At 36.3% G+C, this 20,547-nt stretch overlaps 2 protein-coding genes across 2 annotated transcripts; both read left to right on the top strand.

Moving 5' to 3' along the window:
• Positions 1–5,768: 5,768 nt before the first annotated feature.
• Positions 5,769–6,170, top strand: LOC148176414 (uncharacterized). The gene is made up of 2 exons (XM_088033614.1): positions 5,769–5,778; positions 5,827–6,170. Exons 1-2 carry the CDS (start codon positions 5,769–5,771, stop codon positions 6,168–6,170), a joined length of 354 nt encoding a protein of 117 aa, XP_087889740.1.
• Positions 6,171–14,231: 8,061 nt separating this feature from the next.
• Positions 14,232–15,442, top strand: LOC148176415 (uncharacterized). Its single transcript, XM_088035100.1, has 5 exons — positions 14,232–14,352; positions 14,410–14,470; positions 14,511–14,523; positions 14,588–14,791; positions 14,855–15,442. The coding sequence occupies exons 1-5, from the start codon at positions 14,232–14,234 to the stop codon at positions 15,440–15,442; spliced, it is 987 nt and encodes a 328-aa protein (XP_087891226.1).
• Positions 15,443–20,547: the final 5,105 nt, after the last annotated feature.

The raw sequence follows: 20,547 nt of genomic DNA on the forward strand, positions 1-20,547 counted from the left end.
ACAACTAGCTAATTTTTAACAATTAATTAGGTTAAAAAACGGTATTCGCGATTGACCTTGCGCTATAGCGTTTATGACAGAGCGCCTTGCACTCTTCAGGCTCTATCTCAAAAACGGATAAACCTATAAAAAATATTTAAAACAATATTTGTGGAGAATTTTATACACTACAACTTTTATAATAAGTACAAAGACGATTTGAGGCAAGGGAAGCAAGATATTTCCAAAAAACTGATTTTCGGGACTTTTGAATATCTGTGGACGCTCACACGTGATCTTATACGACTCAGACAACATTTAAAAAAATAAAGGTTGATACAAATATTCAGCTTACTTCTTTTCATTCCGAGGTAAAACTCTAATAAGGTGACAGGACTATAAGTGCTTCTTCTTATATTATTTTAAGTGTTAAAAACTGACACGATTAGGTTAGGTTCAACTAAAACTTCTTTTTGGTGTCACGTTGGGGGTTTCTTGATACCTAACAATGTTAAGACAGGGAGAGTTCTCCATATAACGAACAACATTGCCGATTAGTCCTTAAATTTGTGGAAAGCTTAAATAATTGAAGAGTATAACCTCTAAAGGGTCTAAATGCCGAAAATTTTATTAGTTTATAACAAAATTTCAACTTATTTTTTTTGTAAAGTTGAGTTTAAAATTTTATTGAATGCTTTGCTATATCCATAGCTTAATGTAACTGTATTCATACAATAATAAATATGCAATTTCAGTTAATAGTAGTTTAGTATCAGATACATAATTGGAACATTTGAAATTTTTTTTTGTTAAATTTGGCACTTTGATCCTTTAGAAGTCTACTCTTCAATTTCTGAAACAATATTATGATTTTTGTTAAATTAACGTTTCGATCAATGTCTCAACTATAAACAATAAACCTAACAAAAGTAAAAATAAAACTAGGTGGCACCAGTCATTGTGCATAGACACAATTTCGAGTACCTACAGCGACATTTGGTTCAGTTAATACTGTATAACGTTGTTTTAACATGAAATCTATCAAAATTAAATACCGCGATTTGTGTGAGTGTATGTGGAGGGGTACAAACTTCAACTTATTCCTTCAACAAAATCACCCTGAACTTGACGACGACAACATTTTTTTGATTTTGGCAACTGTAAGCAAAAGCTTTTTACCTCATTTTAATAAAAAAAGAGATACAGTAAATCGAGGTTCAAAAAAGTATTCAGTAAGTGGATGGACAATGAATATGTTTTTAACATACCCGATCTCGAACCTAGAGGATGTGTTGGGAGACCAAGTAAAGGTTTTGATGAATGTGGGCAAAGAAGCAAGAAAAACAAAATACGCAGCCTTCAAGCATCGTACTCACAAACCATGATCAATGCAACTGCGTCACATTGTCCGCCGATAAGGCGTTGCCAAGCCAACCTGACAAAATATCAGTACGAGGTAATTCGACAAGCGCTAAAAGATCTAGGGTGCCATGTGTTTCCAAGTTATAAAAAAATTATTCACTCAAAGAAACAGTGTTACCCTGAAAACACTTCAATTAATGAAACAACTGCTATGGTCCCTCTGCAAAATTTGCTTGATCATACTGCCAAAAGAACTAGATACATTGAATAACCGTGAATTAGTACTAACGGCGAAATGGGGATTCGACGGTGCCTGAGGCCAAAATGAATTCGCCCAAAAATGTTCGAGCGAAAATAAAAAAATAAGGGACTCGAATTTATTTATGACATCAATAGTTCCTCTCAAGCTTACAGTCTCAATTAATGATGACCAAAATGAATCGATTTGGGAAAATGTTCGACCTTCTTCAACAAGACATTGCAGAACCTTGAGGTACAGTTTCCAGAAAGAGACACTTGATTTGGCACGAGCTGAAAAAAAACGAGTTGAAGAAGAAATAGAAAAGTTGGAAGCGACCGAAGTGGTGATCGGCGTTAATCTTATTCGTATTCGACATCTTCTGATGTTGACAATGTTGGACGGCAAGGTAGCTCAAGCTATCACCAATACGAAGTCTGCAAGTGCCTGCTACATTTGTAAAGCTCCACCGTCGGAAATGAACGACTTGGCTAAAATACAAAGCAAATCTCTTGACGCAAATGCTCTCAAATTTGGTATCTCGCCCTTGCACGCCAGAATCAAGTGTATGGAATATCTTCTTCACATTGCCTATAACAAAAATTTTGAACAATGGAGGACTAACTAAAGAAACGCGCGTCATGCAAGAAAGCGAGAAGAAACGTATCCAACAACAGTTTCTTGAGACCGTCGGCATCAGAGTAGATTTCGTCAAACAGGGTTACGGATCTTCAAATAATGGAAACACTGCTAGACGTTTTTTTAACGATTGCAAGGTCACAAGTGAAATAACGGGAGTTGACGAAACTTTAATCAACCAGATTGCTACCATACTGGAAGTTATAAATAGCAATTCGATGATCGACCCAGAAAAATTCCGGCTGTTTTCACAAGAAACAGCAGAAATGGCCATTAAAAAGTATGTACTGTAGTCAGCAAGTCCAAAAGTCAAACGCTGACTACACGCCAATAAGTAGGTTAGATTAAGTTGGGGATATGGTTATTTAAGACGGTAGAAATTAGAAGGAAAAAAGAATTGTTGTTACGAGTGGTTACGAGATGTAGTGTGTTAAATAAAAAGTCATAAATGAAGTCTAAGTGATTTGTGTCCTGAACCCTGCAAGTGAATCAGTGAATGATGTCCCACGTTATCATATGGCGATCCTACCACCGAAACTAATGGAAAATTGACACAAAAATTACCAAAGATGTGCGGACCGAGACAAACTAAGACCGAGCAAATTATTGTGGAAGCCGCCGGAATGGGAAAAAACCAGGCAACAGAAGAAAAACTAGAACTAAATAGGACGGAGTGGATGTTAGTAGTCTTCTTCCTTGTTATACAGACAAAATCTTGAAACCACTAAAAAGAAGACAGGAAAGGTTGGTAATTTTAAAAATCGATGTTTAGCTTTGCAAGATTTGTGTAATGCGAAAAAGAATGATGTAGCGGACATTCAAAAAGTAAAACAGTTTGTAGACGGTATAAATTCAATTATAGCGGAAGTAAATGAAATCTTAGAATCTAGACGGGCGCTGTCTGAGGGAACGTCTGAAGAAGGAAATACAGAGAATAAAAATAGCACAAATTCAGACCTTTCCTCAAACATGAAGAAATTTGAACTTAAAACGGCTTCTAGTTTGCTTCCAGTAATGAATGGAAAAGAACAAGTCACAAAACAGCTCATAGATGGTATAGAACTCTACGATTCATTGTTGGATGCAGACGGGAAAAAGCTTCTGACAAAATATGTTTTAAAAACTAGACTATCGGAAAGCGCCAAATGTAGGCTAAGGAACGAGTATACGTCAAATGCACTACTGTTAGGTGATATGAGACAACTGCTATTATCAAAAAAATCTGCCGCCTGTTTGTCTTTACAATTAAATCAGGCTAGACAAAACGGTAGCTCAATTAACGAATTCGGTAAGAAAATTGAAGAATTAATGGTTGATCTAACAATTTCTCAAGCTGACGGAAATGCAGAGGCCGCAGAAATTTTACAAGTAGCAAACGAAAAATTGCCATAAATGCTTTTTCAAACGGGTTGCAAAATAAAAACTTAAGCACGATAATCAAAGCGCGAAACTATTCAAATTTAAACGACGCTATACGTGGAGCTCTAGATGAAAAGTCAAAGAGGAAACCGTGGTCGTTATAGAAACAACTTTCAATATAACAAAAATACTAATAGAAACGACCAAAATAACTACAGACATAATGCGGGACAAAATTCTCAAACTAACTATTACCCTAATAATAACTATAGAAATAATTCGGGACAAAACAATCAAACTTATCAGAATAATTTTCGCGGACGAGGAAACAATTCACATCAGTCAAATTTTCAATCACAAAGAGTAAACAGAGGAAATAGCAGATCAGGCTTTTTCATGAGTAATAATTCTGAAGACAATTGTCAAAATATGGGTGCAACAGAGTATGTTACAGATATTAAGAGATTTTATGAGATTTTATTAGACGACAGACTTTATAATATACATATCAATGAATTAAACGAAAATATGTTACAAATTCATTACAAGTATAAAGGTTGCTATCTAGAAAATGATTTCAATACTAATATATTTATAGCTGCTGTTACAACTGCAAATGCTAGACTAAGATTGTACGAAATTTTAGACATATTAGGAGAAAGCGTGGCATATTATATGATACAGATAGCATTGTATATATATAGACAATAGTAAAAACACTGTTAAAACAGGTTGTCTATTGGGAGATTGGACCGATGAATTAGGTAAGGACGTATGGATTGCTGATTGGGTATCAACAGGTCCAAAAAGTTATTGTTATAAAACTAATACAGGTAAAGTTGTTTGCAAAATTAAAGGATTTACATTAAACTATGAAACGTCCGAAAAGATTAATTCCGATAGCATGAATAATATTTTAGAACACAAAGACAGTAAAATCAGTACACAATATAATCGAATTACCAGAGATACTAAAACTAAAGAACTTTTAAATAAAATAGAAACAAAGGAATTTGGTTTTGTTTATGACAAGAGAGTTATTCTAGAAAACTTTGATACAATACCATTTGGATATTAATCATTTTTGTTGTTAATTAATACGAACGACAAGAAAATAATTAACGCTTTATGATGAAACATACTCGCATTAGACTTTTATTTTTTATTTGAAGTTAGAACATCATTCTTCGACGGCTCTTCGCTTGCTCAAAACCACAGAACATCTAGGTTTAAGAAGGGCAGGCTTCATGTATTTTGACGGCAACACAAATGACATTTGAAGAGCCGCCATTATGTGGTGCAGCCCGCTAAATTTAAAAAATTCAGTTCAACTCATCATGCGGGTTGCCTACTTTAGGTGCATCTTTATTCCCCTCCCCTTTATAGGTTTTTAATATTTTATGATTTTAACTCGTTTTTTAAAGGCATGAAATAAAATTCCATATAGGTATAATATGCATCCAGTATATTAAAAAAAAACACAAATTGGACAAAAAGAACAACAGTAAAAATAGACTAAAGAAAATAAATTTAAATAGAATATGTATAACAACAAAACTCTTAAATCTAGTGAACAGTTTATCATGAATTCTACATCAACACAAAACAGAAATTAATTAATCTAAGTTAATACTTTATAATCAGTCTTCTGCCAATATCAATTTTAAGAGAAAAACGTAAACTTCTCGCTAAACTTACATATTTAACATTTATTCGAACTTGTCCAAAATGGCGGGAGGATGTCAACAAGTGGTTACTGGAGCTGCGTTCTTCTTTCGGTCAATAATTTCTCGAAAAATCATGAGTTAGAAGATTGCACATCCCTTTCGATCAGTTATCTTTACAAATTTTCGGTTAACAAGCAATTTATTTCGCGTTGACTACCCAGCAAAGATGGCGATCGTTCACCCCTTATTTTCCTTCTTGTGTTTACTTTTGTTTGCTGGTGGTCCCGGTTGTCACTTGTCACTTGTCGCTTGTCAACTCCTCGCTAACACATGCGCACTACAAACTCAACCCCCCACTTTCGTGGTGAAGAACTGTCAATGGAGTTTCGAGGTCACCAATACAAGTTTCACCCGTGTCTTACTGTTCTGTGCTCAAGACCAAGCGACGCAGTTCTTGGAGAATACGGTTTTGTACTACAGTTTATTTCAGTTTATCTGCAGTTTATCCGTTTATCGTTATCAACATGGCGATGGGTACGCATGCCAAAAACTGTAGAAATTTGAAAAAAAAAAATTTCGTAGATTTAAATACATTGATAAAATCGCTAGTGGAAGTGCAAGAGTGCAGAGAAGCGAACCGATTAACCATGAAACTTGCCAGCGTACGTATCGAAACTGTTCACAAACAATACTACGCCAAGGTCAACATCTCCGTGAAAGCAATTAGAATTTCGCCTTATGATGTAAACATTTCCGACCAAAATTTTCGCCCCGTGCATCTGAAAGGTGCTGATGACAGGGAGGACAGAGTCATTAAGGTAAACACATACAACGAAGGAGTGTATGTGTTACAATTCGGAACAAATAAGCAGAAGAATCGAGCTATGAAACGCGTTAAAAAACTCATCAGGTACATAACATTCTAATCTATTTAATATATTTAATGTGGTTTTTACAGTTCTAAGCCCTCATCAGAGTCTACCTCATCGGACTCTACCACATCGAACTCTACCACATCTGAGTGAGAGACAAAGTACTCCAAATTAAGCCTTATTAGAATAGCTGACGTATAAAACAAACTATCTTGAAACCCAAAAAAATTCACAACTTTAAGGTACCGTGAGGTGGATAGACCTATGTGAAAAAAACTTTTTTTGTTACAATTAAAAAAATGTTTTCAGTTAAAGCTGTGTGCAATTGTAAGTAATTCCAAACAACAACTTTCAACTTAATTCATTATTCACTTGATAAGATGGGGAGCAAAAAAGGCAAATTTTAACTTTTAATTAAGAAGGCTGTTACAATAGGGGTAAAGTGCTTAAAAAACAAAGTATTTCGTAGGGCATGTGGCCCAATACAGTTTTGTTGTGAAGCAGCCCAACAGAAAAACAGGGTTAAAAGACGAATTTTAAGTATTTTTAAATGATAACGTTTCTTGGCCGAAAACGTATTCATTTTTGTTCTGAAGTAGCCTAACAGAAAAACAGGGTTAAAAGACGAATTTTAAGTGTTTTTAAAAGGGGAACTCGCTTCGCTCATGAGGACTTTGTCCGAAATTTGTTTGTACGAAACCGTATTCACGTTTGATAAAACAGGATATATTTCTTAAAATTTTGACTTTTTAAAAAAGGGTGATTTCGAAAAACTGGGCAAATTCTTTAATAATTTTAACTTTTTAAAAGTTATCTTGAAAACCAGGCTGAAATCATTAAAAATGTGTTGTGTTCTAAGGGGGCCATTTAAAAAAATGTTAATTTTAAAAAATACCTTAAAAAACGGGAGTCTTCACGATTTTTCTGCTTTTCTGTTAACCCTTGAAAATCTGGGTGTTTTCCTTAAAAAGTAGCTGTGTTCTCAAGGGGCCATCTTAGTAGTAACATATGACCTTTATCACCATTTCGGAATTGCCGATGGGATTAAACACATTTTTAAACTGTACAACTTTAAATTAGACAGTGATGAAAATATTGAAATAGATATAAATATAGATAGACCTATTGCTTGTAGATCCAATAGTCAGTTGTGGCCCATCTTGGCTTGCATAAATAGAGAAGAGCTTGACAAAACTCCATTCATCTGGTCTGGTTTCGTGGTAATGCAGAACAACGATTGATACCTTCATACAGCAAGTGGACGAAAAACTGATGGAATTTAGAAAATTTGTCACTCGTAACGATTTTTCAACACTACCAAGCAGTATTAAAGAGCTAGAACACTGGAAAGCCGTAGAATACAGACAGTTTTTGATGTATAGTGGTCATATAATTCTATTTCATAAATTACCCGATCGAAAATACAAACATTTTCTTGCTTTTCACTGTGCGATTAGAATACTTTGCAGTCACAAACTATGTATTAAATTGAATTCATTTGCATCCAAATTATTTAATTATTATTATGTTAAAAACTATGGCGAGCTGTATGGTGATGAGTTTGTTGGTTACAATGTGCACAATCTAGTTCACTTGAGCAGGAATGTGTTACGAAATGGAGAATTGGATAAATTTAGTTCATTTAAATATGAAAATTATTTGGGAAAATTAAAACATGATAGCAAAATCTAACTATAAACCTTTGCATGTTTTAATAAACAAAGAATCGCAACAGCGTCAGATCACACCTTGCAAATATGTGAAAACAGTAAATAAACCGACATTGTTCAACCAAATTTCAGTCGCAAGAGAACCTCTGCTATCAAACCAGTTTTGTGCGAAGTTTTAAAAAATTAGAGTACAAAAATTTAACTTTTGGTGTCGATTCGCGAAACTGCCATTGTGTTTTAACAACTTCGAAAGACTCTGTGTTAGTAGTGAAAATATGTGCGATTATTGAATGTGTAAAAACAAATCAAATTTATATTAAATATCACCGATATAAAACTTTTAACAGCAATTTTGACCGTCCTTGTTCATCCAAAACGTTTTACTGTAGTTATGTTACGGATTTATCCTTGAATTTTGAACTCTGCCCATTGGAAAAATTGGATCTAGATGCATTTTTTATAATAATTATATCTTATCGTTAATTTAAATTTATAAGTTATAGGACCCCTGTACATACATTTATATTCCATTTATTATTGAAATTATAATTAAAAGTGTATATTATATTACATTATATTATGTATATTATATAATATATGTTAGGCATCTTTTCTTTTGTATAATTATTTTTTTAACAGACGTTTTTTCAGTGCTCTCAAGATTTAAATTTTTGTTTAGCGGAGTATGTTTATGAAGGTCAATTGTTTGTTTCTGTTTGTCCAACTTCTTGGATAAGGACAAATCCAAGCGGAGAACTATTGCTTTTGGCCAAAAAATCGGGGTAATACAACCCAGTTAATTAAAAATAGTGTAAGCCCAAAAGTAGGTTGGGAGGTAATCTCCAACAATTTCAAAATCTTAAGCAAACATGGTATGGCAAACGATGAATGATCGAGTTCTATTTGTGAATATCATAATTAATATTTGAATTTTAGCCACATTCGAAGAAGCTAAACTTAAAGAAGCGAAATACAGTAACGAAGAAGAGAGTTCAGCTGAAGAATTGTTAAAAAAGAAAAGGAAACGAAAAATAAACAAAAAGTATCATATGTCGGATAGTGAGGATTTACTTCCATGCTTAGACGGTGGTAAGATACATGTCTTTTCCAATTCTGCACACATATAAATACATATGTCTATATTATCTTTATTATAGAAGATGGACCACCTAATATTTTCCAGCCCAATATCTTGGTCATATTGGATTGGAAACTTTTAGGTGGGCTACCTTGTGGACTATTATTCCATATCATAATAGTATTTCTTTTAAATCTTTGGAAATGTGGAAACCTTTCAAATAACGGAACAAACTTTGTGAGCGCCAAGGACAAACTTGTAGAAATTGAGCCATTCTTTCGCGAAAGTGACAATTCTATCACTAATTTCATGACTAGTGAAAGTTGTAAGTGGTATTTCATACCGCCACGCCACATACTTTGAGCCTGGGCACACTTTTATGTCAGCCGATTTTTTTCATCATTCTGTGGAAGTTCAGCTTCGACGAATGATCAACAAGATTTCAACGAATGGGTTAAGAGTACATCTTCTAAAACGTTAGTGATTGATATGCAAATTGATAATTTTTTTAAATGAATCAATGTTATCAGTTTATTTAAAGCAAATAAACTAAATCCTCGTCCATATTTACATAACTTTGTAACGGTGAAATTCCAAAGAGGGAGAAAAAGACTTAATTACAAAAAAGATGAAATGCAGTTGCATCCTTGACAATTGATGAAATTCGTAACAGTTATAAATAATTACGATTAAGAATTGAACTGTGTGTTGAACGGGGTGGGGTGGTGGGTTAATCGAATAGTGGAAATTGATTTGAATTATGAAACAATTTTTATTCTTTTTTGACATTTTTTGTAAATTAAAAAATAAAAAAGTTCTTTGTCGCTTTTGTTTTTTTTCGATTTTAAGAACACAGCCTGATAATATTAAAGTTTTAAATAAAGATTTATTTATTTTAAATGAAGCAAAAAATATTATTTCTTTGTGATTTTTTTGTTAATTGGAAAATGAAGTTTTTTCCCTCTTGTGAACTCAATTCGGGGACATACTGTATAAAACTTTTGGATATCTTTAGTGTAATACAGATATACACTTAAAATACAATTTTTTTCTTTGTATTTTTTGCAGGAAGGTATTGGCAAAAACGATAAAAGGTGCGACATCTGTAATCAAATTTATGAATTACCGTATCAGGGAAAACGTCGGTGGCGTCGAATGTCTCCGTGTTAAAGTTTTAATAAATTTCCAGAAAAAACAGAGGTTTTTTGTATCATTTAGGCCCGATTGCAGAAACGCGGATTAAATTTTTAGTTCAAGACTAAAGTTTTAATCTACGATTATATGTCAAATTCGATTGCAGAATAATATTTTTGTTTGGGGTTAAATGTAGTGCGAGACTAAAATTTAGTTCTGAACTTTAGCAAGGACTAAACGAAATATGGATTGCACAAACGACTTAATCTTGGATTAAACGATATTCTGAGACTAAATATAATCTCACAGGTTTGATGGATTATAGGACGGGCTAAATTGACAGTTCTAAGGAAAATCTTTTAGGTTATGTGGTTTTGCGACTTGTGCATGTTGAAATAATGGCAAAACAATCTTAATTAATGAAAAAGCTGACAGGCATTTTCTTGTTGTAGCTCTGGATGTTCAACTAAACATGATTTTTGGATGGTATTATACGTTTTTAGGAATCAAACATAGGTGAGCTACAAGAGCTTATGAACTAGGTCGCCAAAATCACGTACTCATATGTGGGGTCATATTTTACTTATTTTTTTGAAAATAAGCACAAATGTTGTGTGAAAACCACTAACCAAGAGATTGATCTTTTCGATTTCAAATCAATTTAAGCATTTAGGGGTTGTTTAAAAATCGAAATTTATTAAGTTCGTTATTTTTTAACCGATTTCGTTCGTTTTAATAGCGCTTGAAAGAGGAAAAATCTCTAGACCAATTTTTGATCAAAGTTTCGATAGATAGTGAAAGTTTCTATACATAAATCGGCTGTCCCAAGCAAAAACACAGTATCTGCTTTAAAAAAAAATCAATGGACCTAGAATTCACTTATTTAAAACGCTTTCACAAATGATTTGAACTCTACTTTTGTCGTTTATCTGAAGATTTTTAAATAACAAAAATAAATCACAAGTGTAATGTTAAAATTATTTGGAAAGGCATTTTAAATAGGTCAATTCTAGATCCAGCATTTTTTTAAAGCAGATACTGTGTTTTTGCGTAGGACAGCGGAAATTGTCTGTAATAGCCTGGATAATATTTTAGTACGACATGTTACAATTGCAATTAGAGCTTTGTTTCTAATTTTTTCCTTTATTGTAATTTTGTTATTTCTTCACCAATTTCATTAGTTTTTATAGCATTTGATATAGAGAAAAACTCTCTAAAATGGTGGTTTCCATAATAGAAGTAAGAGAGTAGTTTAAAATGATAAATCTAATTGTAAAATAATGTACAGGGTATAATTTTGAGATAGTTAATTATGAATAATTTTACCAATAAAAACTCATTTCCGTGATTTAAAAGTTTTGTTAAGAAATGTTAGAAATTTCGCTATTTCTCCAATAATTCGATAATTTAATTTGGTAGTTTTAAGTAGCTCCCATAACCTCTTATTAGCCGTGCTAGAGATCTTTAAGCAAGATAAATCTTCTACTTACAGTAGTGTCACAGTTGGTTGATATCAGTTAAAACGACATTTCAAAACTTGCATTGCAATATTTACATAAGAAATCATTTTAAATTTAGATAAGTTTATAGTTTTCTAACCTGCAGTATCCATTATTTGCAAGTTTTGGATCCATTCGTGAAATACATGTCAAAAATGTGGTTCATCCACAATCAAAAACGTGTTATCCTGGATTACGTAATCTCATCTGCAAACCACGTTTCTGCAATAGGATCAAAATATAGTTCAGGACTAAATTTAATCCAAGATTTTATAGTCCGTTGTTTAATCAGCGTTTCTGCAATCGGCCCTAACAGTAGTGTCACAGTTGATACATATCCAGTTAAAACGACATTTTAGGTATAACCAGCAATACAATATTTACATAAGAAATAATTTTAAATGTGGGTAATTTTTTATTTTCTATTCTGCAGTACCCATTATTTGGATTAATCCGTGAAGTTACATGTCAAAAATGTGGTTCGTTCTCAATCAAAAACGTTTCATCTTGGATTACGTAATCCCATCTATAAACCACGTTTCTGCAATAGGAACAAAATATAGTTCAGGACTAAATTTAATCCAGGATTTTATAGTCCATTGTTTAATCAGCGTTTCTGGAATCGGCCCTTAGTATTTGATTTAATAACGCCAATATAAAAGATGCCGAGCAAACCAAAACATTATTGTTCCGTGCCGCAATGTAATAATTACAACAGTAACACTGTAGGGGAACGGGGTGTAAGACGGGGTAGCGAGTAAGACGGGGTACCCAGCGAAATTTACAGTTCAAACTAACCAATCACGCTCGTTCATTCATCGTTCGATGCGCCGCCATTATACTTGTCAGTCGGGCGGCGGTAAAAGATTCGCAAGTGCACACATGCCGAAAAAATTTAAAAAAAGTGTCTTACTGCAAATTGTTTATCATATTTTCTTCAGGTTTGACACGTTACTGTGGTTTGTTAAATAACGCTAGCTAGGTGAGGTGTTGCTGTAATTGACGCCTAAACTAACCTATAATAAGGTATGCATTATGTTTCCTTAAGATAGTTGACTGTTTTTTTTTATTTTATTGCTACAAAATGGTTCTGCAGGCAAGATGGGGTAACGCATACCCCGGGTACCTCATCTTGCCCCTCAATGAGAAAAATGTTGTTCTTCCTTGTTTTTCGTAAAAATGAGTTTATTGTTTTGTGTGCTTATTATAGTTTTTCAATTTAGAATGGTTCGTGACTTCAAACGCACGACCTACAGAGGGTCGTGGTCCGAAGAGTCCATGCGAGAAGCAGTTAAAGCTGTTTTGGATGGCAAAAGGGCTATTATAAAGCAGCTAAACAATTTGATGTGCCACAGAGACATTAGAGAGAAAAGTTAACGCTGCCCGCTCAGTATTGAAGGAAACATCCGATAACAACTTACCTATACCAATTAAAGTACCATTGGGTCCTAGGCTGCCTGTTTTTTCTGTGTTTAAAGAAGATGAGGTTTGTGTCTACTTGTTAGAAATGGAAGAAAGGTTATATACGGTTAAAGATCTAAAGGCATTAGTATACCAGTTAGCAATTAAAAATTATAAGCCTAATCCATTCAACGCCGAGAAAGAAGAAGCTGCACCACAGTTGTTTTCTCAAAATGAGCTCAGCGATTTAATACGTGATCTCAATTTATCGAAACTAGCATCGGAACTGTTGGCTTCAAGGCTGAAAGAAAAGAACTTATTGCAACTAGATGTCACAATTACAACATATAGAACACAGGAAAGTAAGATATTGCCATTGTTTTATGAAAATGAAAAATTGTCTACTGTAATAATATCCTAAAGTGCCTTCTACACATGGGCTTAAAGGAATACAAATCTATGACTGGCAGCTCTTTATTGTAACTGCAAAAAAAGTTTAAAATGTGTTTTACTACATAATGGAAATCAATTTGCATCAATACCAATGGCCCATTCAACAAAACTCAAAGATGAATATCAAAATTGAATTGAATTAGTTCTACAAAATATTAATTACAATGAACATCAATGGCCAGTTTGTGTTGATTTAAAAATGCTTAACTTTTTACTAGGTCAGCAAAATGGATACACAAAACACCCATGCTTTATTTGTCTGCGGGATAGTAGAGCAAAGCTAGTTCATTGGGAACAAGATGTGTGGCCCTCTTGAGAATCTTTAATTGTCGGTAAAGGCAATATAATAAATAACCCATTGACAAGTAGAGAAAAGATCATACTTCCGCCACTACATAGGTATAATGAAATAATTCGTCAAAGCATTGGACAAGGAAGAAGACTGCTTTAAATACATTTGTAAGACATTTCCTAAGCTTAGTATGGAAAAGTTAAAAGCTGGAGTATTTGATGGCCCTCAAATTCTGACATTGACGAAAAATACAAACTTTATAAGAGTGATGACTGAATCTGAAGGTGAAGCCTGGAGAAGTTATAGTGAGAAACAAGGAGAGCCCTTCCACCAGGATCTACAAGTGATAGAAGAGAGGTATCAGGGTAGATGGGACCATCACATGATGGTAGATTACTGCTGGTCTTTAAAAAGGTAGGCTATACGCTGTTTTCCGTGTAAATTCTTTGTTCTAAAATCACCCAGATTAGAATTAGAAATAATATTTATGAACTAGCAAACAATTTGTTGTGAAAATATAATTGCTTTTGATTTATTTGTTAACATGAAAAAAAATAGCAAAGTTGTTTTTCTTACCTAATATTACAAATGTTAATATTGATCAACAGTAAAACGGGAAACTTTAAGCACATTTTCATGATCGAATCCCATTATAACCAGGGGTGCAATTCTCGAGTCCATTCGCAACAATGCGTATACGAATTAATGCGTGTGGAAAATTGCGATTCGCAATAAATTTTGGTATTCTCGTAATTTTGGTATCTAGTGCTTCTCGCAACCGAGTTCGCATACGTAAATTTAGGTGCGAGTGGAAACGTGACAACGATGTAATTCTGTCAGTGTTGACAACTCGAAAAGGATTTCTAGTGCCAAAAATTGTGTAAGTAATAAATTATATTGTATTAAAACATTTGTGTTGAAATAATATCATTTTCGTTGTTTAGAGCATGGAATCGAAGCGGTCGGGAAACATTTCAAGCGAACAAAAAGAAACTCTGAAGGAGTTCATAGTAAAACACCCAGAGCTACGAAAGGGAAAATTCTCTCAAAATTTCACATACAAACAAGGGCAGTTATTATGGCAAGAACTAACCGATACATTGAATCAAATGAGGGGTGAAAAAAAAGAGTGGAAAGCATGGAGGAAGGTTAGTAAATTGAAACTTGAGCGATTCGTGTATTTTCAATTATTGCTCTAAACTTTTTCATAGACATGGCAAGATCAGTGCTCTAGGGCCAAACAAAGGAAAAGCAGCATTAACAAATCAAGGCGACGTACAGGCGGGGGAAGTCAGGATGAAGAAAAGCTGACAGAATTTGAGGAAGGTGTAATAAATCTTTTGGGAGAAGTTGTCATTGAAGGTCATCCTGGCACGGAGGAGTCACTAGTTCCCAGCCTAACAGCAGAAGAATTGCCAGAGAAGTTGTTACTTACTACAGTTCGTCAGCCAGTTCAAAGTAATGAGGAGCAAGAATTAACACCTATGCAATCTGATATAGAATGTGACCATAATAGTAAGACTGAACCAAATAGAGAATCTCTAGCAACTTTCCCAACTCATCATATGACACCACCATCATCACAGCATAATCTTCAAGTCCAAGTTTCCAAGTCCAAGTCTTTGCGTCGATCTACAGCACGACTAGATCATTCGCTTGCGGTTACAGAAAAATTAGCATCTCAAGTAGAAGAAAAACTAAAATTAAAAACAGAATATTATAAAAAAAAGTTAGAATTGTATGAAAGGGAAGTTGTGGCAATTGAAACGTATTATAAGAAAAAAACTGAAGCTCCATAAAATATGAGAAATCTTCAATTTTGTACTCTTTAGGAAGTAGTTTTAATTAAGTAAATGTTTTTTTCGTTCCTGTCAGGAAATTTTTCTCAGGCGTTCCTTATTTTTTTATAACAATATGTAGTTAGGTTTTCGAAAAAATACAAATAAAATATTCTATTTTACCAATATAAACAATTTTATTTTAAAATAACAATCAATGTATAAAATGGTTACGAACAATCAACTCTCTGTGCCTTCTTCCTTCATTTAATTCGGCCATAGGTCTCCTCTCGCGTTGCTCTTCTGCTTGTTGGTTGAAGACACCATAATCAATGTTGAAGTCTTCTGGTTCTGGAGGAACCCCTGGTACGTTATTATTAATGCATATGTTATGGAGTACCGCACAGGCATTAATGATGTTCGATGCACGCTCTGGGGCATAGTGTAGAACTCTGTGTTTGAGGAGGCATCGAAAACGTAACTTCAGCACCCCGTTACACTGTTCAATCAGTGATCGTACACTTTTGTGGCGTTCATTGTATCGTGCATATAGAGTGTTTGGTTCAACATTTTCGTAAGGAGCGATAAGGTAGGATCGCAATGAATATCCAGAGTCACCTAGTAACCACAACGATCTGTGTCCCTGGGCATGTAGCTGTTCCATAAATGGTAGCACATTACTATTCCTCCAAATATAACTGTCATGAGTACTCCTTGGGAAACGTGCGTTTATGTTGAAAATCTTCAACTTGTAATCGCAAATAATCTGTGTATTTATTGAATGATACCCCTTTCTATTTACATAAATATTGTAACGGATCAGATAGAGCGAAATCAAGTAGGGAGAACAACAACGGAGGTGGCGAGGGGAGAATGACATTAGAAAAATAGGAGAGAATTGAAAATAGTGCAAGAGTTGTTGAAAAGTTGTTATAAAGTCGTTTTTGGGTTTAATAAATAATCTAACGAACACGAAAAACGCTACAATTGGTGTCAGGTGTGGGGTTGTGAATTAAGAGACATAAAATGGCTATGAGGAAAGTCTTGTTAAAGGATCTGAAGGTAGCAGACCTACGGCGGGAGCTAGAGGAACGCGAGTTGGACGCCGAGGGTAAAAAGACCATACTCCAACAGCGGCTGCAAGAGGCAATACGAAATTCAGGAGAAGATCCAGAAGTATTTTTATTTCAAATTCCAAGCGACGTGACTACGATGCTTCAGTTGATGGACAAGAGCATTCGAGAAAATGTAGAACAGAAAAACGTAAAAAAAGAAATTTTAGAAAGTTTTGAGGGTTTGGAAAAAAAACTGCTTGATAGAACAACTGAGTTGGAGCAAAACATGCTGGTAAATTCTAGAGAGCTGCGTAAAGAATTTAAAGAACAAGCGGAACAATTGAAGGATGATCTATCAGACTTAGAACGTCGATTGCTGGCATTAGAGGAAAAGATAGAAGAGAAGAATGTTCAAGCAACGTTGCCTATATTTGAAACATCAAAACTGCGTCTAAAACCTCCGCCGTTCGATGGAAAGTCCTCATGGGCCACATACGTTCTTCAGTTCGAAGCAGTGGCAGCAACGAATGGATGGACTCCAGCGGAGAAAGCAACAGCATTGATTGTGGCCCTGCGCGGTGATCCAACTCAGGTTTTACAAGCTCTTCCTCCAGAACAACAACACGATTATCAGCAACTGGTGAAACACCTAGAAATGCGCTATGGACAAGCTCATCTGGAACGTGTATACCACTGCCAGTTAAAGAACCGGTCCCAGAAGCTAAATGAGAGTTTACAAGAATTCGAGGCCGACGTGGCTCGTTCGACGCGTTTAGCATACCCCGCAACTCCAGAGAACGTGCTGGAACGGCTAGCGGTGGACGCGTTCATAGACGGCCTTCGTGACAGCGATACGAGACACTCTTTACTGATGGCTCATCCCGCGAAATTAATGGATGCGCTTGCTCGTGCTTTAGAATTTGAAACAACGAAGATGACATCAAGAAGCCATCAAAAGATTCGAATGGTTGAGAGCGAAGAGTTGGAATGTAAGGGAGAAGATCTGGAGGCTGCCGTGAAGCAAATCTTGAATGAGGTCATGAAAAAAAAACGTCCGATAAGATGTTGGAACTGCGGAAAAGAGGGGCATATACGTAGTTACTGCAAAGAAAAGCCCAGGGAGGCGTCGGAAAGGGGGCAACCGTCGACCTATCGCCAGCAAGCCCCAAGAGCACAAATTGCATCGCTTAAACACCAACCGAACAGCGCTTTCGTGGATGGCCTTATTGACGGAAAGTTACACGTGCTGCTGCTAGATACAGGTGCGACAAAGACAATTGTAAGATCGGATGTTATCAAGACTGGCAAGAAAGTATCGCCCACCAATTGGAGATTACGTACTGCCACCGGGGAAGCAGCTGTAATCCATGGAGAAGTTGAAGCTACCATCACAATTGGAAGTACGTCGTTTAAACATAAGGTTCTAGTAGCCGGCATCGAAGACGAAGTTATACTAGGCATGGACATTTTGAATGGAAAAGGTTGCAAGTTAAACTTTGAAAAGGGAACACTAAAAATAAATGGCGAAGAGGTTGTACTTCACCGGGCTGGAGAAAAAGCGGTTCGCGTAGTCCTAGCAGAAGATACCTCGGTTCCAGAAAGAAGCGAGGTGATCTTAAGTGCACGTCTGGAAGGAAAAACACGTGACGGCAGTATTTTACTTTTTGAACCCAGGTGCCACGACAACGAAGTTGGACGGGGGCTAGCGATTGGGAAAAATTTGCTCTGTGCAGGCAAGGTGGTGCCCGTGAGGGTAATGAATGTGAATTATTACTCTATGTCACTGAAGAAAGGCACCTTTCTGGGAAACTGTTCTCTTGTATCTTCAATTGTCCAACAATTAAGCCTTGTGGAGGAAACATCAGAAAGGCTACCTGTCCAGCTCAACTCACTGATTACAACATCTTCTCAGGATTTAAGTACTTTCCAGCAGAAAAAGCTGAGAAAATTGGTCAGCTCGTATCAAGACATCTTTGACGTTGGAGATGGGAAGAAGGGAAGAACAAAAATTGTTCGACACCAGATCGACATTGGAAATGCGCGTCCAATTAGGCAAACGGCAAGGAGGTTGCCATTTGCCAAAAGGGAAGAAGCTGAAAACATTGTTCGAGAAATGGAGCAGGAAGGCGTAATTGAACCTTCGAATAGTCCGTGGGCTTCTCCAGTAGTCTTGGTGAAGAAGAAGGACGGCTCAACTAGATTTTGTGTCGACTACCGCCAGTTAAACAATGTTACAAAGAAAGACAGCTACCCTTTACCTCGAATCGACGATACATTAGACACTTTGGCTGGATCTGCAATTTTTTCAACCCTGGATTTAAAAAGTGGTTATTGGCAAGTTGAGTTAGCAGTTGAAGATCGCGAGAAAACGGCATTCACCGTCGGTTCTGGATTGTGGCAATTCACAGTGATGCCATTTGGATTGTGTAATGCTCCCGCCACCTTTGAGAGATTAATGGAGACAGTGCTGAAAGGGTTATCGTGGAAGACATGCTTGGTATACCTCGACGATATCATCGTGGTAGGAAAGCAGTTCGAAGACCACATGAAAAACTTAGAAGAAGTTTTCCATCGATTACGAAGTTCCGGTTTGAAACTTAGTCCCAAAAAGTGTCATTTGTTTAAGAAAGAAGTCCAGTACTTGGGACATATTGTTTCGAGTTACGGAGTCGCCGTCGATGAACAGAAGATCAGCGCTGTGAAGAAATGGCCAAGACCCACCAATAAACATGAGCTTCGTAGTTTCTTGGGTTTGTGCACATATTACCGCCGTTACGTGCCGGGATTCGCTAACATTGCTAAGCCACTGACACGACTAACTGAAGAAGAACGAAAATACCAGTGGGACGAAGAAAGTGAGGAAGCCTTCGGGAGGCTGAAAGAGGCTTTGACTAGTGCCCCGGTGCTCAGTTAACCGATGACTGATGGGAAGTTTATACTGGACACCGACGCAAGTAATGTGGGAATAGGAGCAGTACTGTCTCAAGAACAAGACGGACAAGAAAAGGTCATCGGTTATTTCAGTAAGACCTTGTCGAAACCTGAAAAGAACTATTGTGTCACTAGACGAGAGTTATTGGCCGTCGTTAAAGCTGTTGAGTGAGCACTTCTACAAGTACTTGTATGGAAGGAGATTTCTGCTGAGAACAGACCATGCTGCATTAAAATGGCTTTTGCAATTTAAGAATCCTGAGGGCCAGGTGGCCAGATGGATTGAGAGGCTCCAGGAATTTGATTACGACACCGAGCACCGAGCTGGAAAAATCCATCAAAATGCCGACGTCTTATCAAGAAGACCTTGCGAAGAGGATTGTAAACATTGTCAGCGAGCAGAGGAGAAAGATGAATCTGCTCGCAGAATTAGAGTAGTGAACGACCGTTGGGAGAATGAGAAGCTTCAAAGGGATCAAGAAAATGATCCTGACCTGGGGCTGATGCTTCAATGGAAAAAAAACGGACCGCCGTCCGACATGGGAGGAGGTCGCGCGGTTTTCACCTGTCGTGAAATCCTACTGGGCTCAATGGAACTCCATTGTCGTCGACAATGGATTGTTGAAAAGGGTATTGCGGACATCGGAGAGTCAGGAAGACAGAAAGCAATTTATAGTTCCGAAGAATCGAATATCCGAAGTGCTAGGAGAGGTCCATAGTGGTACTACAGGGGGGCACTTGGGGGTAGCCAAGACGCTCGGTAAACTGCGAGAGCGATTTTATTGGGTAAACTGCAAGGCAGATGTGCAGGAATGGACAAAGAAATGTGTGACTTGTGCGGCAAGTAATGGGCCGCCTAAACGTCGAAAAGCACCCATGCGTCAATACAATGTTGGTAGTCCTTTTGAGCGAATGGCCGTGGACATTGCTGGTCCATTTCCAGAGACTGACGACGGAAACAAGTATGTTGCCGTGGTTATGGATTATTTTAGCAAGTGGGTCGAAGCATACGCTTTGCCTAATCAGGAAGCTGTAACTGTGGCGGATGTTTTAGTAAGAGAGCTCGTTTGCCGATTTGGAGTGCCGCTTGAACTACACTCAGACCAAGGAAGAAATTTCGAGTCCGCGTTATTCCAGGAG

This window comes from Gnatocerus cornutus, chromosome 4 (genome assembly GCF_029298725.1).
Source record: "Gnatocerus cornutus isolate USDA-ARS CGAHR chromosome 4, icGnaCorn1.1, whole genome shotgun sequence".
Taxonomy (NCBI): domain Eukaryota; kingdom Metazoa; phylum Arthropoda; class Insecta; order Coleoptera; family Tenebrionidae; genus Gnatocerus; species Gnatocerus cornutus.

Bases quoted from the DNA above. Each gene is read 5' to 3' on its own strand.
- LOC148176415 (XM_088035100.1), top strand. From the start codon at position 14,232: ATGTTAATATTGATCAACAGTAAAACGGGAAACTTTAAGCACATTTTC. The intron at 14,353-14,409 runs GTGTGGAAAATT...TTTGGTATCTAG, and splicing joins ATGCGTATACGAATTAATGC to TGCTTCTCGCAACCGAGTTC. The intron at 14,792-14,854 runs GTTAGTAAATTG...ACTTTTTCATAG, and splicing joins AGTGGAAAGCATGGAGGAAG to ACATGGCAAGATCAGTGCTC.